Source organism: Clytia hemisphaerica, unplaced genomic scaffold (assembly GCF_902728285.1).
Source record: "Clytia hemisphaerica strain Z4C2 unplaced genomic scaffold, Clytia hemisphaerica genome assembly, whole genome shotgun sequence".
NCBI classification, from domain to species: domain Eukaryota; kingdom Metazoa; phylum Cnidaria; class Hydrozoa; order Leptothecata; family Clytiidae; genus Clytia; species Clytia hemisphaerica.
The window spans coordinates 3,571-30,307 of record NW_027103754.1 but is presented as its reverse complement, the minus strand read 5'-3'; the positions used below and the strand labels follow the sequence as shown (position 1 = coordinate 30,307).

The following is a 26,737-nucleotide window of genomic DNA, read 5'->3' as shown; positions in this document are numbered from 1 at the left end:
GACCTGACTAGGGTCCAGAAGGCCTGGAAAGGAAATTTGAGTCACCGCGTTTGGCTTGGTAGGGTAAACGCGGTGATAGCATAGCAAAATTGAGTGGCTTGGGGGGTGTTCTAAGACCTGACTAGGGTCCAGAAGGCCTGGAAAGGAAATTTGAGTCACCGCGTTTGGCTTGGTAGGGTAAACGCGGTGATAGCATAGCAAAATTGAGTGGCTTGGGGGTGTTCTAAGACCTGACTAGGGTCCAGAAGGCCTGGAAAGGAAATTTGAGTCACCGCGTTTGGCTTGGTAGGGTAAACGCGGTGATAGCATAGCAAAATTGAGTGGCTTGGGGGTGTTCTAAGACCTGACTAGGGTCCAGAAGGCCTGGAAAGGAAATTTGAGTCACCGCGTTTGGCTTGGTAGGGTAAACGCGGTGATAGCATAGCAAAATTGAGTGGCTTGGGGGTGTTCTAAGACCTGACTAGGGTCCAGAAGGCCTGGAAAGGAAATTTGAGTCACCGCGTTTGGCTTGGTAGGGTAAACGCGGTGATAGCATAGCAAAATTGAGTGGCTTGGGGGTGTTCTAAGACCTGACTAGGGTCCAGAAGGCCTGGAAAGGAAATTTGAGTCACCGCGTTTGGCTTGGTAGGGTAAACGCGGTGATAGCATAGCAAAATTGAGTGGCTTGGGGTGTTTCTAAGACCTGACTAGGGTCCAGAAGGCCTGGAAAGGAAATTTGAGTCACCGCGTTTGGCTTGGTAGGGTAAACGCGGTGATAGCATAGCAAAATTGAGTGGCTTGGGGGTGTTCTAAGACCTGACTAGGGTCCAGAAGGCCTGGAAAGGAAATTTGAGTCACCGCGTTTGGCTTGGTAGGGTAAACGCGGTGATAGCATAGCAAAATTGAGTGGCTTGGGGGTGTTCTAAGACCTGACTAGGGTCCAGAAGGCCTGGAAAGGAAATTTGAGTCACCGCGTTTGGCTTGGTAGGGTAAACGCGGTGATAGCATAGCAAAATTGAGTGGCTTGGGGGTGTTCTAAGACCTGACTAGGGTCCAGAAGGCCTGGAAAGGAAATTTGAGTCACCGCGTTTGGCTTGGTAGGGTAAACGCGGTGATAGCATAGCAAAATTGAGTGGCTTGGGGGTGTTCTAAGACCTGACTAGGGTCCAGAAGGCCTGGAAAGGAAATTTGAGTCACCGCGTTTGGCTTGGTAGGGTAAACGCGGTGATAGCATAGCAAAATTGAGTGGCTTGGGGGTGTTCTAAGACCTGACTAGGGTCCAGAAGGCCTGGAAAGGAAATTTGAGTCACCGCGTTTGGCTTGGTAGGGTAAACGCGGTGATAGCATAGCAAAATTGAGTGGCTTGGGGGTGTTCTAAGACCTGACTAGGGTCCAGAAGGCCTGGAAAGGAAATTTGAGTCACCGCGTTTGGCTTGGTAGGGTAAACGCGGTGATAGCATAGCAAAATTGAGTGGCTTGGGGGTGTTCTAAGACCTGACTAGGGTCCAGAAGGCCTGGAAAGGAAATTTGAGTCACCGCGTTTGGCTTGGTAGGGTAAACGCGGTGATAGCATAGCAAAATTGAGTGGCTTGGGGGTGTTCTAAGACCTGACTAGGGTCCAGAAGGCCTGGAAAGGAAATTTGAGTCACCGCGTTTGGCTTGGTAGGGTAAACGCGGTGATAGCATAGCAAAATTGAGTGGCTTGGGGGTGTTCTAAGACCTGACTAGGGTCCAGAAGGCCTGGAAAGGAAATTTGAGTCACCGCGTTTGGCTTGGTAGGGTAAACGCGGTGATAGCATAGCAAAATTGAGTGGCTTGGGGGTGTTCTAAGACCTGACTAGGGTCCAGAAGGCCTGGAAAGGAAATTTGAGTCACCGCGTTTGGCTTGGTAGGGTAAACGCGGTGATAGCATAGCAAAATTGAGTGGCTTGGGGGTGTTCTAAGACCTGACTAGGGTCCAGAAGGCCTGGAAAGGAAATTTGAGTCACCGCGTTTGGCTTGGTAGGGTAAACGCGGTGATAGCATAGCAAAATTGAGTGGCTTGGGGGTGTTCTAAGACCTGACTAGGGTCCAGAAGGCCTGGAAAGGAAATTTGAGTCACCGCGTTTGGCTTGGTAGGGTCGCTGGGCTGCAAAAAATCAAGACAGCCCAGACAGACGATTATTAATACGCTCAGCTTGTGAACAAAGTCACTACAGAAGCGGGTGAAGGCGTAGGTATAACCTATTTTATAAGATGTTTCATTTAAACTAAACGCTGTCAAATTATTATAAGTTGAAATTGAGAATATAAGTTAATCGATGGTACGAAACCATATACAGTCTTAAATTACTGATCTCTCCGCTGAGCCGTCTCCCCCTTTGTTAGCCCAGTCTACATATGACGTCCCGATGAAAATACCCGCAGACAGCGTTTAGTTTTAAGAAAAATGAAATAGGGCTATCAAATTTAATATTAGTGTATCGATGTTGTATCGATGTTAAAGAGGTAAATTACAAAGAAGAAAATTAGTGTATTGATGTTAAAGGGGTTATTATAAATTACGAAGAAGAAATTAAGAAGAAGAAGTTACAAAAGAAGAAGAAGTTACAAAAGAAGAAGAAGTTACAAAAGAAGAATTGTCGACAAAAGACGTGCATTGGACGCTCCAGACTCAGCGACACTGTTGTGAACCCAGCCGTCAAAGTAAACGTAAGGACGCTTACGTCGTAAGTATTTTTTTGTTTTTATTTGAATTCATTAGCCCGCGTGTATATATAGCTCAACATATAATCCTTGTATATAAGTAAGAAGCAATTAAGTTGTTCTTTCGTTAAGCAATTATTTCGCTGACAGATACGTCATTGAGAAAACTATTTCCGGTAGAGAAAACTAATTTACTATAATTGATTGAAACGAAACAAATTTTTTTATATAGAAACTAATTAACCGCCAAGATTCAAGCGAATAACAGCCTTAAGTGTAGTTGTAGGACCGCTACGCGCAACAGTTCAGCCCCTGGGCGCTGTCCTGTTCATTCGTTTGAGACCCAGGAAAATTTTAATAGAGGCGCCAAAACTAGACATTCGTCTTCAGTACTAATGTCGTTCGACGAAGAGCCTGCATCCGACGAGATGCTTCGTCGAATTACGCTGCAGCTGGCAGACAATAGTTCTCGTCAGGACAAGACCTTGCAAGAACTAATGAAAACTATCGCGGGTCAAAAGACCAAAACGACCATGCGACAACCGAAGTTTAAGGGCACCGAGGAACCCTTTGTCACAGATTTTTTCAATTATTTTGATCAGTACGCAAAATACTATAGTCTTACTGATGACGATAAACTTCTAGTGTTTCCTTCTTGCCTCGAGGAAAACGCTCTATTTTTCTTCGGAACTCTTCAACCCGGAGAAATCGATACTTTTAAAAAGATAAAAGATATTTTCAAAGAAAAATATTATCCAAAAAAACTGGAAATGCTAAAAATAGCCCAATTACACGGCAGGAAAATGACAAAGACGGAGTCCCTGGAAACATACTCCCTTTCCATCCAAAACGAGGCCCGCAAGCTTGAGTTGTCGGATAAGGAAGCCAAAAATATTTTTGTTCAGGGTCTTCAACCCGACCTAAAAGAATACGTCATGCTACACTATCCAGATACGTACGCGGAGGCACGTGCTTTAGCCGAAAATAAATACGCTGTTTTACAAACATTAAAAGGATCTAAGGAGGCCGAGTTGAACTCCTTAATTCCAAGAATTCAGACTCTAATGGAAGGTGAAGAGGGTTGTTCAAACAACAAATTGAACGAACTTAATCAGTTAAGGGCACGGGTTAACCAGCTTGAACATTCAAGGGAACCTCGAAAATCTTCGATAAAGTGTTATTCATGTGGGCGGCACGGTCACATTGCTAGGGACTGCTATGCTAAAAGAACTAGTTTTGGTCGCGGACGTGACTCCAGGGCCCCTAGACCCCCTCAAAGAAGACCTGATCATTCTAATTCTTACCGTCATCCCCCAAGGGCTACTTTTTCAAGGGAATGCTTACGGTACCCAACCTAGAAACTCAAGGAAGGAATCTTTTCCACCACGAAACCAGGACCCCAGGAGCCCCAGCAGTTTTCCAGTTAATCAACCAGAATACTATAGATACCAAAAGGGTAATCAGTCCGTTCGGTTCGGCAAACCGACTTACGCCAAGCCGGGAGTCAACGTCGTGGGCCCCAAGAAAAAGGAAACTAAAGCCCCAAAGCCAAAAGGAACCCCATTTTTGAAGCCTGAAGTTAACCCTGTGAGACCTAGCCCTTTGGTCTACATAGAAGGACAAATATTCAACCAGGACTGTAAACTTCTTATTGACACTGGCGCGACAGTGTCCTGTATCGACAAAAGTTTTCTTGCCAAGGTATGCCCCAAGAATTACCCAAAACAAAAGCCTTCCTTTAATTCTGTCCAGACATTTTCAGGGGAATCCAGCGCAGAAGTAGAAGGAGAGTTGACACTCCCACTACAGTTCGATAATGTGGTACTAACGCAAAAATTTTTGATCCTTTCCGAGTAGCTTTGACGTTATACTCGGCCAAGACTTTTTTGACTGCCAACAAGGCGGTAATTTATTTAGTCGAAGGGAAATTGGTTTTAAACGAAAAGCTTTGCCTCCCTATGGTCAATACATGTAGCCTTCCTCCAGAGAATGAAAACGTAGAGGACGATTCTAACGAACCTATCTTGACCATAGGTAAAAAACTAACAATTCCACCAAAGTCTATGGCTGTTTGCCAACTTTTGAATCCTACAAAGGCCTCAAATGGCCATGAGTACTTTTTAGAAGCAATAGAGTCAGAGACTTATGAACTGACCTTAGTTACTCCGATCACCCACGAACTGAACGTAAACGTTTTAGAAGTTGTTTTACATAATCCTTCTGACAGGCCACTTTGTATTCCGGCCCACTCGCCACTGGTGCAAGCATCAATAATAGATTCCTACGTTGACCTCGATACTGTCACAAAACCAGTTGTCTCTATTTTAACTCATCCTCCGAAAAACAGATCTCAATTGACACCAATCGATTTCAGTTTTGACGGGACCTCCTTGGCCCCAAAACAGGAGAAAAAGCTTCGTGATTTACTTTACGTTTACCGAGGTGTCTTTGCGGTTTCTGATGATGAGTTAGGACGAACAGATGCCGTACAACATCGCATCGATCTTAAGGATAAGACACCGGTCCGTTCGAAGCCTTACCGCGCAACTAATGAGAACAGAACGAAAATCAGAGAAATTGTGGAGCACATGCTCAAGCATGATATCATTGAGCCCTCTAGTAGTAGCTATGCGTCTCCAGTGGTTTTAGCAAAGAAAAAGGACGGTGGCGACAGGTTTTGTGTTGATTTTCGTAAGCTTAACGCCATTACGCATAAGGATTCTCATCCTATTCCTCGCATCCAAGATACGCTTGATGCGCTTTACGGTGCCACTTTCATGACCTCATTGGACATGAGAGCTGGGTACTGGCAAATAGGTATGGACCCAGATTCAAAGCATTTAACCGCCTTTATCACGTATGAGGGTTTGTATCAATTTAACGTTCTTCCTTTCGGACTGTCAAATGCCGTAGGTAGTTTCTAGAGACTAATAGAATGTGTTTTGCGTGGCCTCACTTACGTTAAATGCCTGATTTATATTGATGATATTGTTGTGTACAGTCGCTCTTTTGAAGACCACTTGAAGGATTTAGCCGAAGTTTTTGATAGATTACTTGCCGCGAATATCAAGTTGAAACCAACGAAGTGCCACTTTGTCAGAGACGAACTGAATTTTCTAGGCCACATCGTTTCTAAAGACGGTGTAAGGCCAGACCCAGACAAGACTAAACTTCTCGTCGATTATCCGGTCCCCAAAAACCAAAAGCAAATTAAACAATTTCTCGGCCTTACAGGGTATTATCGCCGTTTTGTCGAAGGGTACGCCCGCCTGGCGGCCCCACTAACAAATCTATTGCGAAAAGATTGTATTTTTAATTGGGACGAAAATTGTCAAGAATCTTTTGAAACCTTGCGCAAAAAGTTCATAGAACCTCCCATTCTGGCACTTCCTGATTTCAACTCGAAATTCGAACTTTATGTGGACGCCAGCAACTTTGCTTTAGGAATGATTTTGGGCCAGTTCCAAAATAATAAAGAAAGGGTCATCTCTTATTATTATTAATATTACAACGAATACAAAGTTCAGGCACGCCGTGGGCCTCTAGAACTGGTCTTTGTTTATTTACAATAAATATCGTAGTTCATGGTTTGCCCATGCTTTGTTTAAATTATTCTTGAACGATTTTATCGATGATGCTTCTGCCACGTATTTTGGAAGCGCGTTCCATGTTGAGATAGTTCTATAAAAGAAGGACTTGCTTTGTGCACCACGTACTCCATCGTCCGGGAAATTCATCTGAAGCTCGTGTATATGCTTTCTACATGGTCGCGTCCTTTTGATAAACTTTTTTGGTGTTGTTTTACTATCATAGATGTGGATATGCTTATACACCTGGACCATGTCACAGAAAAGTCTTCGAAACTCAAGGGATGGTAGCGCCAAGCGTCTTAGTCTTTCTGCATATGGTAACCGTGAGATTGGTTTTACTAGTTTTGTCGCACGTCTTTGGACACTCTCGATCAGGTTGATAGATCGACGTAATCTTGGTTGCCATACTGATTGAGCATACTCTAAATGTGGTCGTACAAAGGTGGTATAAAGTGTCTGGAATACGTGAGGACTAGGGTCTTGAAATCCTCTTTTGAGCAATCCCAACATAGAATTAGCTTTGTTTACTTGCTTAGCGATATGTTCTTCAAATGAAAGATCTGAGTCTATCAAAACACCGAGATCTTTTTCTGTGAAGACATGTTCAAGTTGCTCTCCATTTAGTTGATACGGGTGTGCATGCTTTATGTTCTCGAATTTACCTATCGTTAAAACGTGGCATTTGTCGGGGTGGAATTTCAACAGCCACTCATGGGACCATCTTTCAAGTGCTTCAATGTCATGTTGTACGATTAAGGAGTCAAGAATGGAATTGATTTCCTTTATAATCTTCGTGTCGTCTGCAAACAAGAAAATGCTTGATAGAACATGTTCTGGTAGGTCATTAATATAAATAACAAAAAGCAGAGGACCGAGCACGCTTCCTTGAGGAATGCCACTTATCACTGGATCTAAAGATGATTTTGCGCCATTAACACTCACTAATTGCTTGCGGTTCGATAGAAAAGATTTGATCCAGTTCAGAATTAATTCGTTTATCCCGTAGCGTTCTAGTTTCATCATAAGTCTTCGATGGGGTACCGTGTCAAATGCCTTGGCAAAGTCGAAGTATATGCAGTCGACCACTTCACTTTTTGCAGTTGATTCGCAACACATATCTATAAAGGAGATAAGCTGTGTGACTGTTGACCTTTTGTTGATGAAACCGTATTGCTTGTTCGATAGAAGCTCCTCGCTGATAAGGTGTTCCATGATATGTTTTCGTATCATTGTTTCCATCAACTTACAGACTACTGAAGTTAGACTTACGGGGCGATAGTTAATAGCAAGGTTGTGTGCTCCTTTGTTTTTATAGATTGGTGTCACATATGCTAGTTTCCAGTCACTAGGTAAGTTTCCTTCCTCGAGAGTTTTATTCATTATGATTGATAGTGGTTCTGCAATATGGTCACGAAGTTCAATAAGCATTGAGGCATGAATCTCATCTGGACCAATTGATTTATTCACATTGAGCTTCCTGATTAGTTCTGTCATCATTTCCTTCGTAATGTTTAGTGGTTGAAGTATTTTATCTGTTCTGTTGTCAAAATCAGGTAGATCACCTTCCGGTTCTTTAGTAAAGACACTGCAAAATTGTTCTGCAGGATGTTGGCCTTTTCTTGGTCCTCGTGCTTTAGGGATGTCTTGTCATCGGGCGTTTCAAGAAGAGGGGAAACTCCACTTTTTGATTTAAGTTTGCCTCTGACATGTGACCAGAACGCTTTTGGGTTTCTCTTTGAGTTTTCACCGATGGCTAGATCGTATTCTCTTTTTGCAAGTGCCATCTTTCGATTGACACGGTTCCTCGCGATTACATATCGGATTCTTGCTTGACGTCTGTTTTGTGGGTGATGATTTTTGATTTTAACCAGATCCTGTGAAGTCGCCTCTTTTCTTTGATGTCATTACGTAGTTCAGCATTAATTGGAATTTTCCCTTTCTTTTTCCAGTGAGGCGCTCCTAACTCTTTTCTTGGGACAAATTGATCTCTGAGTTGAAGAAGTTTTGTTTTGAATTTTGACCAGAGCTTCTCGATCGACCCATGTGAGGTATCTATGAATTCTCTCGTCCAGTTGATTCTTTGCAGATGACTTTTCATCGACTTAAAGTCTGCCAAGTGGTAGGTGTATCTTTCGGTTGGTGCTTTAAGTTCCATATAACATTTAAAGCTAAAAGAGAGAACGCTATGATCACTTTTTCCTAAAGGGCTTAGGAAATTTAGATCTTGAACCTGATCTCTTTCATCTGTTAAGATGAGGTCAATCAGTGAAGGCTCGTCAGTACCTCGACATCTGGTAGGTTCATTCGTATGTTGGAAAAGGAATGAATCACGTAATGCTTCCAGGAATTGCTCTTCTTTACTTTCCTCTACATGTGGGCTTGTCCAGTTCTTCCAATTTATAGTTGGAAAATTGAAGTCGCCAATGATGCAACGATGCGTGTATCTCTTATCTTCTGATATAATTCGTAAGAGCTGGTTAAGATTGGCATTATTTTCTCCAGAGTTTGATTGATTCGTTGGACTGCGGTAGACGCATGCAAAGCAAAGCATATCTTTTCCAGCCAGACGTACTTCAATGATGCACGCCTCCTCCAGTGCTACAGGACATTCAATGTCAACTGTAAGGTGGTCTACACTGGTATGTCCTAGGATGACGATACCACGTCCTGTATTGTTCTCAGTATTGGTGTGGTTTACGACTGTGTATCCATCAATTAGATATTCGTGAATTTTCCATCTTTCACCGTTCTTTGGTTTGACTTCACAGATTGCAATAAAATGTGGATATTCTTTTGTTATGAGTTCTTCTAGTTGTAGTTTTTTCATTGTTGTCAGCTGGTCGGCATTTGTGTATACATAATTTTTATTTCCGAAATTGTGTTTGATTGGTTCTCGTTTTTGTTTTTTGATACTTGTTTATGCGTTTCTCTTGTTTTTATTGGTGGTTTGCGACTTTGATCTTCTTCAGGTAAAAGCCGTTTTTTTGAATTGCCTCTCACACGATAGAGATATAGGTTTCTGATTTCTCTTGTGAGTTTCTTGTTTTGGCTTCTGTTGAGAGTACCTTGAATTGTTTTCTTTCATCAGGGGTGAGATCCTCAGTAACGCTAATACCTTTGTACGTCGCGTTATCCTTCAGTGCTGTAAGATTGCCAAGTAAATTCCATTTATCAGACTCATCGTTAAGAGAGACTAACAATGGACGTTTTCTTTCCTTCTTCCTCCTTACCCAATCTTGCTACACGTTTGATAAGACTGCGTGAGTGGGTATCCTTAATCAAGTTTGAAGCCCAGGTTTTGTCATCATTAATACTTTGCTCAACAACGCCATGTACGATAACATTTGAGGCGCGTTTTTGTTTACTGTATTCTTCGGTTTCTTCTTCGCGTATATGCGTCCCTGATCACTTCTTTCAGGGCTTTTGAATCCGGGGACTCCTTTGAGCCAGTAACATTGGCATAGGTCTGTGACAGAAACTTACATTCTTTTTTAATTGTCTCCTCAAGCATTTCCTTGAGGGATTCGATTTTGCTTTCTATCTTGGTCTCCAACTTCTGTTCGACAAATTCGAAAGTGTGAAGGCCAGGATCGGTACTGAGTTTACTCTTTAAACTTTCCAGTTCATGTTGTTGTTCATTTATTTTCTTTCGGTCAATCTCATTCTGTTTTAACAATCCTTTGCAAGCATTACGCTCTCGGCGGAGTGTCTCGTTTTCCCTTTTAACAGATGATGGTAGGGTCCGTGGTTTTGCAGGAACAAGTTCAAGAACTTTGGGTGTTACAGTCACGCAGCTGGGACAAACATACTTGTAGTGCGTGCTTTTGTGCTTGTCTAGGAAAAGTTGAATTTGGTATGGTGGTAACTGTGTACAGCGAAAATGGACCAAGCGTCTACATTTCAGACAAACCAAACAATCTTGATCTTTGTCGTCGATGCAGTCCGTTAGTGTGCATATGACCAATTCAGCACTGGACTTATGGTGGACGCGCTCTAAATAAAGCCGAACGAAACTATTCCACGACAGAGCAAGAAGCGTTAGCAGTAGTCGCCGGTGTTAAGAAATACCTTCCGTATTTGCACGGACGGTCATTTACGGTCCACACGGACCATAGCTCCTTGCGTTGGCTACTAAGCCTTAAAGAACCACGAGCCCGTTTAGCACGCTGGATTTTGACTTTGCAGCAGCACGACTTTGACATTAAGCACAGGCCAGGCCGAGTCCATGATAACGCAGATGTAATGTCTAGACATCCTAACTTTGTGTGCGCCTTATCCTCGGGATATTTACCAGAAACCATTAAGGAAATGCAATATGAGGATCCTGCCCTCAAGTTTTTGATTTTTTACATCTTGAATGAACGCCTTCACTCAAAAGATCGACGCCAAAAAGAGACTTTATCAATAGCTCCTTCTTACTTAGTCAATGATTACGGTATTCTTCATCACGTAACAATACCTTCAAGCGGTCGAAAAGCCGAAGCAAATATAGAACTAGTAGTTCCAAAGCGATTACAACAGAAAGTTTTAATTGATCACCACGATTCCGTGACAGGTGGTCATTTTGATGCCGATAAGACTTACAAGAAAATTCGAAGCCGCTACTTTTGGAAAAACATGTACGCCGATTGCCAAAGATGGGTTAAGTCTTGCCCAGAATGCGCCTCCTATAAGCTCGGTGTAGGTACAAAAAGAGCACCATTAAAACCATTACCTATTCCGGCCCCATTTGATCGTTTAGCCGTAGATATTACCGGCCCATTTCCAGTTTCTGATAACGGAAATAAGTACATTTTAGTCGCAACTGATCATTTCACTAGATGGCCAGAAGCTTTTCCAATTCCAACAGCCGAAGCCCCTGTTATTGCTCGCATTTTTTTTAACGAAATAGTCTGCCGCCACGGAGCTCCGTCGGAACTGCTGTCCGACCGGGGTACTAACTTTTTATCGAAGCTTTTGCGAGAGGTTTGCCGCATCACAAACACGCAGAAAATAAATACAAGCTCTTACCATCCCCAAACCAATGGGATGTGCGAAATTTTCGGTTGGTGACAAGATCTTACTTAAGAAGGAAGCAAGAAAAAAAGGACTGAGTCCAAAATTGCAAGAGAAATATATTGGACCTTTTATTTTGAAACAAAAACTGTCCGATGTGTTGTTCTTTATCTCAGACATGTCAGGTAAAGTCCTCAAAGCGCCAACCCATGTTAACCGCATGAAACCATTTGATGACCCTGACGATGCGCCAATCAGACAAAACGCGAACCAAAATGATGATAGCGAAGATGAAATTCCTTTAGCTACCCTTCGAAAGAGATTACGTCATCAGCCTAAAGTAAACGCGCTTACAGCCACAAACAAGCAAGCCAAAACTGACCATTTATAGTAGCAAGCCAGGCCTCGCCAGTCGCTCACTCTTAGCACTCCTTGTTTTTGTGTCTTTGTTTAGTAACTGCACATCGTTAAACCTAGGACCTATCTTTGACTGCACGAAGGTCAAGCCAGCAGGTATTTATAGATTTCCTACGCTGAGAAATTGCACAGTTCCAAACTCAGACGAAAAATTGGGTATTCAAAAATATGAAGGCGAAGTTTTCCTTGACTCACCAAAATATACGCCAATTAAACTTTACCACTGCGAAAAATCTCAAGCAACACTATCATGTGAAGAAAATTTCTTTGGGGAAAGGCATCAAAAAATTAGGAGAATTAAAGTTTCTACAACGCCTAAAGAATGCAGAAGGGTTTGGAGAGCTAAGACATTAAAGAACGATTTTGTACTAAAACAAACAAGCGACGAAAGTAAATGGGAACTAGACGTTACAGAACGCTATGACTGTACGTGGATGCGCACAAAGACACGAAAATTTTTCCACTACTCAATAAACATTTACAAAGCCTTCGTTGTTGGTGGAGACGTTAATCTTCACCAATCTCTTACGACTACGTCTTGCCCCTATAATAAGACATATTGTAGGCCTCAGGAAGCGCATGGTAGCATTATAGTTTGGACTTTGCCAAAAAATCTCGACACAAAAGTTTTTCACTCCTTAGGAAAACATATAGCAGAAAGAACAGGATCTCTAATCTTAATACGCTCACTCAAAATAGGTGGTTCAATTCAACTGGAAAAGAAATTCCCAGGTATGGGTAGGGCTTTTGTTCTCGATAATGGTTACTTGTTTAAAGCCAAACATTTTCTAAAAGGGCATTTCGAACTTATAAAAGCGTCGGCGCGACGCTTAAGTATGCGGAAACCCGAGTGGTTTGCCGCTTCCCTTTTAGAAGCACAATTAGCTGCAGTAGATCAACAACAGCGTCTAAACTTAATACATACATGCGTGGAATGCTATTTGTCAGGACGAAATGAGGATACAGAAGTTAGAGCGTTGGGTTCTGTCCACTTTTCCAGGCTCCTCCAATACTTAGGAACAATTGGTCAGCACTTTGATCTAGTGGGTGACGGACTCTCTATAGGAAATTGTTTCCCTGTTACGTCATATTCAATCTATTGGGATAGACAGTGGAATGGAACATGCTACTCTCACTTCCCCGTGAGAATTCCATACTCCACAAAATTGTTATTTTTGGACGTCCCGTCCCGCTCCTTACTTCACACGAGCCAAAAAATTAACTGCGATGATAGACCTGAAACAACTTACGTCGTCGACGTAAATCAAAGAGCATTTGTTGTGGGCACCAAAGGAACAGTCACTCCAGCGGTTTTATCAAATTTAGTGAATAGAAAGGAATTCCAAATACTCGACCTAGTCATTGGTTTTGATTCAAAAGCTTTTGCTCGGAAACCCCCAAGATTAGATCAATATAGCATTCTTCAGCTACTAACCCTTACTAGTCAATCGCTTAATGATATGCATGAAGTTGCAACGACAGACTCAGACTCTGATTTCATTTCGAATTTCGGTATGGCATTAGGTTACACTATTGAGAAAATAGGCGATGGTTCCTCGAAAATTATTCGCTCTATAGGTTCAGCTCTTAAGGACGGACTTCAAGGGGCTGGCGATTTGGACAAAGCTGTAGTAGGTTCAATAGCAGATGCTAGTAAAGTAATTTTACCGGCCACAGGTGAATTACTTAAGGACGCCGGAACAGGCGCCGGAAACATGATCTCAGGAATTTTCGGTGGACCATTAGGCTTGGTCCAGGTCATTGTGCTAATCTTGCTATTTTTGTTTACCTTATATTTGTACTACACGAAACAAACGAACTATCCTTTAGCGACTAACGTTCTCAGAAGATTTTTTCCAGCAAAACAGCCCGAAAATATTTACGCTGAGGTTTGTACTAGAAGTGGCCCACTACCTTCTGCCCCAGCCCCAGTTAAAGATTTAGAATCGGGTAGCCAAGTGGATGATTCTCCAAAATATTCTAGACCTCCACTCCCACCGAGAATGAAATCACTTAAAGCACTATATCCCAACTTGCGTTTCCGTGACACAAGTGAGGACACTACACACCAGTACAACGTTTAACCGTAAGCCAGATATTGAAAATTACTGCAATTTCAATTTTGACATTTTTTTTATATAGTTAGTCACGATAAAAATTTACAAAAAAAAAAAAAAAAAGTATATATTAATCCTATGTTACAATTATAACAGATTATAATCTTATCGACGGGTTCTGCCCAGTAACGCCTCAGCCTGAAAGCAATTAAAGGAATTGTATTTAACATATTGTAACCACACTGTATAACCGATAACCTAACCTATAATCACTTACTGTATTTAGAAATGAATTTTGTTTTCTTACCTCGTGGATATTCTGGATTATATCCACCAGCCACCTGTTCCTGGGAGGCGGATCGAAGCCTCCAGCACCCGCAGCTACGTTGAATAGGTTCCCCTCCATGTACCAGGAGACCTCCGGGTGCTCGCGGTCCAGGGTGGCTGATGTGAACTCATATAAATCCAAATGGGCAGTCCCCATCGCTGTTCGGGCTGCATCATCTCCCACATCGTGGACGCGTTTGATCAGATTGACCGCAACGGCCTTCACCAATCTAGACGGTAAACAATAGAAAATTTAATCCATTACCTGGTGAGTATATACAGTATTTTTACATTTTAAGTGATTGTTGTTGCGAAACGTACGTAAAAATACTGGATAAGCTTTAGCAAGATTATTAATAACAGCGAATTCATTTAAAATTGAACTTGGTTACTCACCTTAACTCTGACCTCAGAGTATATTCGCGGACAATTTGGTCTCCGCCCACTCGCGGGAAGTTCCTCCACATTTCGGTCAAATCCTTTAGCTCGACGGCATATCGATAATTGCTTGCTTGCGTGAGATGACATTGTATGTTTCAAAACGAGATTGTAAGTTTCAATAGCTAAACTTCTTCGGTTTGTCGAGCTCAAAATTTCATTTCTATTTATACCGTTCGCTAATCTAACCATTTGCTAGTCTAAATTGAGTCTTTAACCCGTGGAGATTTCAGTGTTTACCAATAATTTACGGAATTTGGAAATCTCAGTATTGTTTTTAACCATAATTTCATGTTTTAATTTTTAGATTGCAATAACAGTATCTCCCACTGCCCGAGAATAGATTATCTGATTATTTTAATTGATTGTTTGTCAAACACTCATTAACATTACAATAATCGTGTTTTCGAGCCAATTTAGCCTCACGAAATACAGTAATCTTCGGGCACTTAACGTCATTCTTGCAATGACCCATGCAATTAGGATAGCTTCTTTGTTTTTGAATGATTGCAAAATGTAGCCACTATCATCCTATCGATACGAGACTGAGCCTTTCGCTTTAATCAGAAAACCTGTAGTCCATAATATTTTACCTAATATTTACACATATTTTAATCGTATTTACCGTACCTTATATATAAAATGAAGAAAAAAAAAAAAAAAAGAAAAAAAAAAAGATAAGAAAGAAAATGAAAATACAAAAGAAAAATAAATAATCGTGCGAAAAAGAAAAAGAAAAGACAGAAACAAAATACAAAAAATAAAAAATCAAAACACGAAAAAAAGAAATAAAATAGAATTTTGAGAAAACATTTTACTAGGATTTTTTTTTTTACTTGTAATTATCGCCAAGTATCTTGATTTTACTTAGGATTACTTTTGTTATTTTTATATAACTTTAAAATCCAGTCTGGCTGATTCCAAATGATGATTGCATTGTATGTATATTGGAAATAATGGTGTTGTAGCATTACCAATTGACAAACTTATATTCTTATACGAGCGCATGAACTTTTCGCACTCGCTTCCCGTAATTCCGTGTAACAGATTTGGCCTCGGATCGTATTCATCGCATTGCTTCCGTTACAAGCAACCTTCTCTACATAGACGGAGTGTATGAACTTTTCACACTTGTATTCCGTTATATCACGAGCGACCTCTCCGGTCCAACACTTTCTTACGACTACTACGTTCGATTACGCCGTGGAGAATGTCATGGGACACTTCCTTGAGGAGAAACCTGACACTTTCTTGGGACAAGAAAAATTCAACCCGTGGAGAATGTCAGCTGGAGCTTAATACCAGCTGGCCACCCCATCGGAAAATGGCTCTACCAAGACCAATATCACATAACGATCGATGATTAAACCTACGCAAATGCTGAAACATGCTCGAACCGCAACAAACATACAAATGAGATCCATGCGGCCCAAGACCAATATCTGTTACTTTATTTAAATCTAACGACATTCCATTGACATTCCGTTGACAGCTATAAAAGCTGCAACTTAAACGAAGAAAGACGGAGATTGAAAGAGACACGAATAGTGTATAACCTATTTTGTAAGATCATATAAACTAAACGCTGTCAAATTATTATAAGTTGAAATTGAGAATATAAGTTAATCGATGGTACGAAACCATATACAGTCTTAAATTACTGATCTCTCCGCTGAGCCGTCTCCCCCTTTGTTAGCCTAGTCTACAATATGTTTAAAATGCACTGTAAGGGTCGGAAAAACTAGAGATGCACTGTAAGGGTAGAAATTTCAGAAAATTCTTGAAAAATCTAGATATTTTGACCAAAAATGCTTGAATTTTGACCATTTTTGCACGAAAGGGATCGAAAATTTGGGGGAAAATGCACTCTATTGCTCTAAGGGTATGATTTTCACAGATTTTTGCTGCACTGTAAGGGTGCAATTTTAAAAGCCAATTTTTGGCCCGCACATACCGTCAGTCCGCAAACCCAGTGCCTCCCCCCCCCCCCCGGGTTTTGCCCCTTCATTACGCAAACTTGTGTTCATGACTGGCAGGTTTGGTTATTGTCTTCATAGCTATCATTTGAAGAAAGAACGATTCATAGCCATATATCCTGTTTTTTCTAAAATGGGGTTTGAAAAGTTGTGCAATATTCCACGGGATAATGAGCCCATAATTGCATTACTTATGATTTAAGGCGATTAGTTAGTGAATGTTTTCATTAAAAAGTCTACAAAATCTCGATCTTTCAAACCATTTACTAACTGTTGCATGATATATTGATGTGATGTACATGATGTATACATGAGAAGACTAAATGAAATGTTTGTTTTGAATTTAAACTGTCTTTTCATCTCTGGTGAAATGCTACACGTATTTTTTATCAGAACACCTTAATTTTGGCTGAGCCTGGATGTATGCTTATTTTTTCATCGAATTTCAGCCGCAGATGCGCTCTTATATTGGCATTCTTATTTGAAACCAAATATCTTAAGAAAAAAATTACGTTGAGGATAGACGTGAGGATGATGAACACGTAGAAAGGGAGCTGAAGCTCTATTCGAAAATGGGTGATTTAAGGGTGAAATTAATTATTCACTTATTATTGGAAAATATAAAGTCTGATTCTCAGATGGGGACGAGGACTCGAAGGACTCTCTCTTCTCCCAGGCTGGACATGCTCTTAAGATGTTCTTATTTTTTTGCCAAACTTCAGCCTCAATGTTCTTATAAACTGGGTTCTAATAAAAAAAACGTGTACCACCATATCCAGGAGTGTGCAATTGTCTTAAAAATGATTTCAAAATTACGAGTAAATGCTTTCCCCAAGAAGCTGATCTATTTATTCTTTACTGTCGTTTTTTATAAGTTTCCCATTTCACACTAAGATTCCTTTATTCCTTTGTCACTTTTCTAGACCCGGACCTCGGGTAGTTGAAAAATAAGCTTCAGAAAGTTAGACAGTTTTGTATGGGTAAGCACAAGATTTTCCGTACCCTTAGAAACAAATCTTTTCCAATCTCACGTCGGTTAGCTCGGGAAATATACCAGAAATGCTTCGGAAAAGTAACAAGCATCTTATAGTGCGGAAATGGGAAAAAAAAAAAGACGGTATCATCAATTTTCAACGTCTTTCTTGAAGGGAAATTTGCATTTGCGCATTTTCCCCTTTAAATTAAATATCAGATGAACAAATAACAAATGCACAAATCCTATGAAATAGGCTAATAGGTTCATTTTGAAGTTTGTTTTGATAGATATCATATATTTTAATCAACAGAAAAATGGTACCCAAACCCCATAAGCTTACACGAAAGCGTATTGCTATCATAGGCTGTGGACCAAGTGGAATGTCTATGTTGATCACTTTAGTGAAAGCAAAACAAAATGGTGATCAGATTCCTGATATTGTATGTTTTGAGAAACAATCTATAATGGGTGGACAGTGGGTGTATGAATGGCGAACGGGCGTTGATGAATTTGGAACGCCCGTTTATACGAAGCTTTGAGATTGAATAATGCAAAAGAAGCCCAAGAATACCAGGTATTCATCCTATCCAGTTCCTTAGTCCATAAGAAAAGCATGGCAGTTAGAAATAGTTTTCAATTGATCTGTAAAAACAACCAATGTCAATTGAATTCTATTTCGGCTGCAAACTCCGGTAACTGTCATTTTTAAATAGCAAACCATTATGTTAACATCTTTATCGTGGTCAGTCTTTATTAATAAGTCTAACATAAAAATTAAAAGAATATATCCTAGTAAGTGCGAGCGCAAACGCAAACCAATTCAGGAAATCAAACCGGAAATATCGGGAAATTGAGCTTGACTATCGCGATTGATCGGATTTACGCACAATAAATGAAAAACACTGGTTTTAAGAAACTTCTTAACCGGAGTTTAATAATCTCTAATTTATTATTTTCTCTTTTATTTTACATGTTCAGGGTTACAAATGTTATATTTCTTATATGTTATATTTCTTCAGGATTACACTTTCGATGAGCACTTCAAAAAACCGATATCATCTTACCCTCCAAGACATTTGATTCACGACTACATCCTTGGTCGAGCTAGAAAATACGATATCGAACGATTCGTGAAATTTTCAACATTTGTAAAGCAAGTGATCAAAAATGAAAATGGTGTCGGATTTTCGATCACTTATGAACATTTACCTACTCGAACATCAAGTCAAGAGTATTTTGATTACGTCATCGTAGCAAGTGGTTTATACACCACAGCGTTCTTTCCTGTATACCCTGGGATTGAGACATTTCCTGGTCGAGTTATTCATTCTAAAGATTTCCGAAGAAATGAAGAATTGATTCAGGTCCAGAAACTTTTGATCGTTGGGACGAGTTTCAGTGCAATGGATATTGCTCAGTTTCATCAGAAAGTAAACAGTAACTGCACACACTTATCTATCCTACCAAAAAGACGCGCCTTCAATCGTATATCCTGAATCGCCAAAAGTGCATAATATACCATGCTTGCTCAAAGTATCGGGAAAAACTTGCTTTTTCAAAGATGGAAGCAGCTTCGAATTCGATATGATCATTTTTGCAACGGGTTATCAAATCAATTTCTCCTTCCTGGAGCCTGATTTGAGATTAACTGCCAAAAAACACTCTTTGATTTACAACGATCTTTACAAAGGTGTTTTCTTACAATCAGAGCCCGATTTATTATTTATCGGGATGCTAATTCCGTCTTTTACTTTCGGGTTATATGATGCACAAGCATGGTTAATAAAAGAATTCCTTCTTGGTAGATTCGATACACCAGATAGAGCTCAGCGACAACAGGAGATTGACTTCTTGTGGGATAAATATCAGACTCTTGCAAAGGCAATGAAAGGTGACCGAAGATTTGCATACGTGATTTTAAAGTTCTACTATGAAGAACTGTTAAAGGTAAACTGTTGTCTCTTGATCTATTTTTCAGATTTCTGTAGGAATCTGGCAAAAATACCTCAATATGAAAATCACAGAAATATTTGCAATACCCCCTTCTCATAGACCCAATGGGACTCCTTCCCACTGGAGATATTGGCCAATGTCCCCAGTGGAAAACTAAACCCCAACTTTTGTCCCCGCTGAAAATAATCAAATAAACAAATCCTCACGGCTGCAAAATATTGTGTTATTTTTTCCATCCCGCTGAATTTCCTGACTACCATAGAGCTCAAATACCCAGCCATAAAGAAAATGGAGAATGTCACTCCCCATCTAGTTTTAGTCCATTATTTTTTACCCTAACTAGCTGAAAGAAGCCTACCGGGTTTGTGAGAAGGGGTGCTTTGCAACAAACTTTCAGTACACATACTTTAATAGTATAATGCAAACCCTTTGCACTGATTACATCAGGTGGAGTCACCAAAAAAACAAAACAAAACTCAGTCAAATTGCTCCCGATGAGAAAACACCCTCAAATTTTAACACATCGGGGAAACACACCCAGCTACCATTTCCACTGGGAGAGATTTACTGGATTTTTGAGTTGTAAGCGATAAAGTTAGAAATTCCGGGATGTTAAAAAGTAAACATTTTTATCCCCTTGGAATTTAACATCATAAAAGAAAAACAGGGTATTGCTATTATAAAGTCTATTCTAAAGACTCTTTGATCCAAGAAATTTCACCAAAATATTTATTCAATATAAAGTCATGATAAAAAGTTAACAAGTAGCCTGGCGGCATTACGGCCCAGCATAAGACGTCTTTCATTGTATCGAATGTACAATATTAATCTGACATCAAGTGGCCTATTCCCGTGACACTTCAAGGTCTCTCGAACATAGTTTTTCATATTTATATTTTGTTAAAATGTATATTTCTGGTACGCAGCCTCCCTTCTATGACCTCTATAGAGGTTTTGTAGATGGCACTGAATAATCTGTAGTATTTCAGATATTGTTTTTTTAATAGAAATAACAGCACATGGGTCAAATTCCGTGTTTTCAGGTGTTTCCAATAGGTACGTTTTTTATAAGAATGTAAGGCAATGTTTATTGTAATAGAGCTATAGGAGTTTTTTGGACCTACCCCGGTGGGCTGTAGGTCCTATAAATTAACCTCTGTTCGTTCGTCCGTTCGTCCGTTCGTCCGTTCGTTAATAGCTTTTCTCGGGATTGGCTCATTAGTTTTTCCTAATTTTTGGCACAAAGATGCAAAATGGTAATGCCCAAAATGTGACGGAGCCCGATTTTCGAAAATTCATTTCCGGCCGAAAATGCCGGAAATATGCCGGAAAAACCGGTTTTTTGGCATTTTCTCGAGATTTCATCATTAGTTTTTTCTGATTTTTTGCACAAAGATGCGTATTAGCAATGCCTAAAACATGGATTAGTCCGATTTTTGAGAAAAATTCTATTCCGGCTGAAAATGCCGGAAATATCCCGGAAATCGCCGTTTTTGCAGATTTTCATTGGACTTTTTCCTTATATTTCGTTGTTTTTTTCACACAAAAACATTATTTGTAGCAATGCCCACCATCAAGCATGGTTTAATTGTCAATAAAAGTGATTTTTGAAGCCGGAACTTTCTAAAAATCGCCGGAACAGCCTATTTTCGCCGGGAAAACGGTATTTCTTGAATTTCTCGAGCTGTACTTTATATTTTTTCATGAAATTTTGCACACTGATGCAAAATGACAATACCTAAAATGTGACGGAGCCCGATTTTCGAAATATATTTTTTCCCGGCCGAAAATGCCAGAAATATGCCGGAAAACCGTTTTTTTTTACATTTTCTCGAATTTTCATCTTTAGCTTTTTCTGATTTTTTGCAGAAAGATGCGTATTTGCAATGCTCAAAACATGGCCGAGTTCGATTTTTGAGAAAAAAATTTTTCCGGTTGAAAATGCCGGAAATCGCCGTCTTTGCAGATTTTCATTATATGTTTTCCTTGTATTTCTATGTTCTTCACACAAAAAACATTATTGATAACAATGCTCACCATCAAGCATGATTCAATTGTCAATAAAACTGATTTTTTGCGACCAGAACTTTCTATTAATTTTTCCCTACAACCCTTCCCTCTCCCCCCATCAACAATCAATGATGAATTTATTGCGTTATGCATTTTCGCTAAACGATATATTTTCTGACTGATTTTTTTCTCCTCGCATTGCTATCTAACTTTCATCATCATCATCAGGTAGGTCCATTCAGCATCTAGCTTGTTTTTTAAGAAATAATTTTATTTTGTAGAACATAGATCTTTCATTTTACTGTTATTAGTATTACTTGTAATTATTCCATCGTATGTAATGCTTTTTTTATATCTCCTTGAAAAAAATAACGTTCTACAAAAATTAAATGCTCTGTTCCTCCGTTAAGTTTGCTACCTGAAAACATCCTCGCTTAAAAGCCTTTTTATAAAAAATGATTTTAGCATGCACATTCTTCTACCTGGTTCGGAGCTAAAACGCACCTTCATTTCAGACTACAGAGTTTATTTCGACTTTTTGAAATTTTCTTTCCGCCAAAATTTCTTCCTTTCCTTTAAGGTATTCGAAAACCCTGATCTACCTTCTTTTACTTTAGAAAGATTCTACTAAAAAAGGGAAGGGTTTACTCTTAGGTGCCAAATAAACGGCCCCCCCCCCGCTTGTTAATTTTTCGATTTTTTTCCAACCCCCCCCCCCCGGACCTTATTAGGTCCCCCCCGTTTATTAATTTTTGAAAAAATTCCCAGCTACCAAAAGAAAAGTTCCTCTTTTTACTCTAAAAAGCCTAAATTTAGTCTATTTTGACCCTTTTTAGGGTTTTTTTAAGGTCCATTTTCCAACCAACCCCCCCCCGGTAATTAGGTCCCCCCCGTTTTTTATTTAATTTGAAAATTTTTTCCAACCCCCCCCCGTTTATTCGAACCCCCCCCCCGTTTATTTGGCACCTAAGAGTAAGAAGTCTAGAAAGCCCTTTACTGGGAAGTGACGAGCCAACCTTAAAACCTCGATATATTGAACGAAGGTCAAATTGCCTAGTTCCATTAAAGTTGCCGATCGAACTACGATAAGCTTCGATCGATATCATGATTTTTCGCCTAAAGATTACTTTGCGAAGGGAAGAACAAAAAAAATGACACAGGAAACTCCCAGGAAACTTCAATGTATATTTTAAAAAACGGTATTGTTAACGGAGTAAGCTGATTGAGTTTAGTAAGATTTGGCTGTTTGGCTGTGTAGTATGGTATACACTCCACCGACAGATCGGTGGTTTCGGCGTTGATTCCTAAAACGAAAAAGAAAATATGAAACGTCAATTTCTTATTGAATTGCTATTCTCTCCTAAAAAGGGGGAGTTATTATCTTCGAGTTAAGAAAATCGAGTTGTGTAACTCGATGACTTATTTTAAACAAACTTATCAAGTTATGTACTCGGTGACTTTATTTCATTAGGAATGTTAAGTAACTCGATACCTTATTTCATAAACAGATTCATTGAGTTAGGAAATAGTCATAACTCTAAGCATGGCGTCATGCTTCATAATTCGAAGACTAACTCGATATTTTATAACTCGATAAGATTATAAGCCCCTAAAAAGGCAGGGGAATAATTTTTCAGTGACTTCTTAATACTGCTAATGAGCCTATTTTTTCTATTCATGTCCTTGTCTTTTGTGAGAGAAAGAGAGAGCGAGATAGGAGGGGTGTAAATTTTTTCATCACAAAGTTAATTTTATAATGGAGCCCCCCATCTACATTTAATCAAAATTCGAAAGAGAAAACAAAAGTTTCAAATTATTTTAAGCAGCCCTAAAATGCAATTTTAAGTTTTAATTATTACAGTAAATAGAAAGAAAGACCCCGTCCATTTTTTGTTTTTGATCAGAGGGAAGAAATTTTTGTGGTTTTGGGTGTCTGTCAACCACACGAAATTGAATGCCACAAAAATTTCTTCTATTTAAAATGTACTCGACTTCCCCTTTAATTAAATACAACTTGCAGTTAATAAAACATAGTCAACTCACCTGTAAAGGATTGGAATCAAGATAGGATTTCTTTCTTGTCAGTAATTATTCGAGTGAGCACTAGAAAAAATGGAACATATTTTATAAGATTATGTTTCAGTAGAAAAATTTAATGCGTTTCGTTAAACGAATTGATGACAGTAGAATATGAGTAAAAACATGTGTTTTTCATTTTTCTTTATGTCCTAATAAGCGTGGCTTTATTTTTCTTGATTTTCTAATAAGCGCCGCTTTGCATCGGATTCTAGGTGTGGCGCTTATTTTGAAAAAAAATCTATAGGTGCAGCGCTTAGGGAGCGCTTAAAAGAGGGTCATTCTGGTATTTTTAATACATATAACTACATCCATTGTTTTAAACCAGAAATAGATTAAACATTATGCCATCTAATCTCAGACTGTGTCATTTTAATCACACACTAAAGTAAGACAAACTATTTTCAGAGCAAACGTAAATTGTTATCTTTTTCTTTGAGCATTGCTGACTGGTAGTAAAAGTACTGAAGTTTTCAAAAATTCCATGCAATAGAAGTTGAGAAAAAGGCCAAAAAGGCCAAAAACCACTCTTCCCTAAGGAAAAGCAAGCAAAATTGGGTTTGTTTACCTCCCTTTTAAAAAGCGATGGAGTGCAAAGACTGCGCAGAAAAAAAATCCAGAAAACCGGAATTACGGGAAAGGTGTGGAGGGGTCCGACCGACATTGCTACGTTCTCCAAGCAACAACATTAAAAGGGAGCTGCACAGTCTATTTAATAGACACTATTATTTGTTAGCCATTCCAAATATATGGTTTCGGTGTGTATGGCGGCAATCGAAAATATGTTCCGTTCGCATCAAAACCACAGCCATTGATTACTTTTTTTTACGAGCGCACAAGAGTGTCATTTTGTTATTGTTTTATTTTCATGATTACATACAGAGTGAAACGAAGGACTGGTTTCTGTAAGCTCTCAAACTTGCTTAAATAGTAAGGGGGCCGTCCATATAGTAAGTACGCAAAGATTTTCCAAAAATTTGATACCCCCTCCTCCCTTGTACGCAGAGAACAATAGAAATGATGTCATTTAAACAATAGATGTACGCTTTTGCTAAACCCCCTCTCCCCCTTCACTGCGTACGTACTATATGGATGGCCCCAAGCAGTGCCCGCGGGCGAAAGATTTGTATGGATGTGGAAACTGTCCATTTTTCTAAAATGGTATTTGTATTCCAGTTTATTTGGCAATTTGGTGTGCACGGTTTCAATTTCAATTTGAAGCCGCCATTTCTTTATTATTCATTTGCGACCAGCGAAGTCTTGAAGATGGTGGTGTGATTGTTGTAACTGGACCGTAAATGATGTAGAGGATATGACGATAGTAAATTAGGTGATTTCAAAGTTTTTAGTATTTATTCGCTCGCTCGATGAAAATTGCAACAATTTTCCGACTTGTCAGACTTGGAATCTTTTACTGCCAATTTCTTGGTCGGTCGGCTGACACAAACAGAACATATTTTTGATAGTCGCCTATATTAAAAAAATGTCTCAATGATTTAATTAATTACCTTTTGAAAGAAATGTATATGATGATAGCAGGGAGCAGATTCGCGATTGAGCAAGAAACTACAGTCAGCACCAAATGATATGGATGTTTGTATTTGCACTATTTGTAATAAATACCCACAGGATCACAGGAAAAACTACTTTCAGCATCAATAATGATAGTTACAACTGGTAAAAAAACCGGCAGGTACAAAATGCATAAAACATAATGCATATTGCATAATGCATAATAGTATTGTGTAATTTACAGAACGCTTTTATATTTTCTAAAACTCTCCTTTGTAGAGGCTAAAACCGCAAACTTTTCGAATCCAAACGAAAGAGAAAACATTCGAATCATATGCACTGTTATTGTCACGTGACCACCGAAAAACCACATCAAAAGGATGCGCTGTTTGAAGTGACCGCCCTTCCCGACCAGGGTTTTCTGTCTATTGACTATGATTGGAGTTTTTTTAGAATTGGTACCCAAGGAGAAGCCATTGCAATGTTAAAAATTAACGTCTAACGCCGCTACATCATCAAAAGAATTTGAGGAAAAGTAGACCTAGCGCTCTCGATGCATTTACACCGCTATCGAGTAGTGCCGACATTAGGGTACCAATTTTCAAAAAACTCCGATCAAAGATTTTGCTTGGCTGGGATTGAGAAGCTTTGTCCAGGGTATAAAGGTCAGTGATCACATGACTTTCCGCGGCAAAGTATTGATAATTAGCCTGTAATCTTTGTTTTCCTCAAATAATGAAACGAGCTCCGTCTACCATGCGAGTTACTTACAGCGGGCACAGTGCAAATGAAAGGCCCTTACGCTAACCGCGCTGGGCCAATAAGTGATTGACCCCAAAAAACAGCAGAAAACAGCGTTTTTAGACGTCAATCAGCTTATAACTTTGTTTGATATCTTTTGACTGGATGATTATTTTTGAGAAATTTTTTCACAGTGATGACGTTCGATGATCAAGGATTCATTTCAGTGAAAATAATAGTTACAGCACTTTTCTACAAGATCTTCATTTTTTTCTTCTTCATTTTCATCTTCATTTTTGGAATTTTTTTAAACATTTTTTTTATTTCAAATTGTTCCACTCACTAATATCTTTTCAATGATACCAAATTTATAAAGATTGAAGAATTCCTTCGAAAGTTATAGGTAAAAGAAAAAAGAGTGCACACTGATCCTGAACAGACTTTAGAGATATAATGACATATTCGGCTCTAAAAGGCCCTAAAACCTTTTTGAGAATAATTCACGAATTTCGAAATCGTACAAAAATGACAAAAAAATACCTTTTATTTTGATTTTGGTGCAATTTGGCGAGAATTAATTTTGGCAAATGGCCTACAAATAAAATTGTTGGTGAATATTTGGTCGAATTCGACGAAATTTCTTTCCGCCAAAATTTTTTTCTCTTTAATCTGTATCTTATTTTAGGAAACTCCGGGTCACCCTCAGTTTATCAACGAACTGATGGTCGACATGCAAGCAAACAACAATGAACGAGGAGCTACGAATGCAATCACTTTCCGTGAAGATCAATACGTTTCGACGACGTTCACAAATACTAAAGCAGCTTCTAGCACTTCTGGATAGCCAACTAAATTTGGTTTTATTGTCTACGTTGTTTGTCAAATTTCTAACTTCCCTAGGATTTGTACATTTGACCATTGTAGTAGCACGAAACTCTGAGAAGTGTACTTTTTACTTACTGTTGCGATGAAAGATATCTTTTAATTTTTTACTTGGCTCTGGTT

The 26,737-nt window shown here is 39.3% G+C and overlaps 2 protein-coding genes and 1 long non-coding RNA gene across 3 annotated transcripts; 1 reads left to right on the top strand and 2 right to left on the bottom strand.

The window, feature by feature from the left end:
• Positions 1–13,700: 13,700 nt before the first annotated feature.
• LOC136805497 (uncharacterized) lies at positions 13,701–14,556 on the bottom strand. The gene is made up of 3 exons (XM_067062068.1): positions 14,447–14,556; positions 14,031–14,280; positions 13,701–13,921 (listed from the first exon to the last, which is right to left on the bottom strand). Exons 1-3 carry the CDS (start codon positions 14,515–14,517, stop codon positions 13,889–13,891), a joined length of 354 nt encoding a protein of 117 aa, XP_066918169.1. The 5' UTR covers positions 14,518–14,556; the 3' UTR covers positions 13,701–13,888.
• A 3,198-nt stretch (positions 14,557–17,754) lies between these two features.
• On the top strand, positions 17,755–18,936 carry LOC136805495 (trimethylamine monooxygenase-like). Its single transcript, XM_067062066.1, has 2 exons — positions 17,755–17,880; positions 18,460–18,936. Exons 1-2 carry the CDS (start codon positions 17,755–17,757, stop codon positions 18,934–18,936), a joined length of 603 nt encoding a protein of 200 aa, XP_066918167.1.
• Positions 18,937–22,382: 3,446 nt separating this feature from the next.
• Positions 22,383–25,160, bottom strand: LOC136805496 (uncharacterized). Its single transcript, XR_010846412.1, has 3 exons — positions 24,988–25,160; positions 23,447–23,506; positions 22,383–22,707 (listed from the first exon to the last, which is right to left on the bottom strand). It is a non-coding gene; the product is annotated as an uncharacterized lncRNA (long non-coding RNA).
• Positions 25,161–26,737: the final 1,577 nt, after the last annotated feature.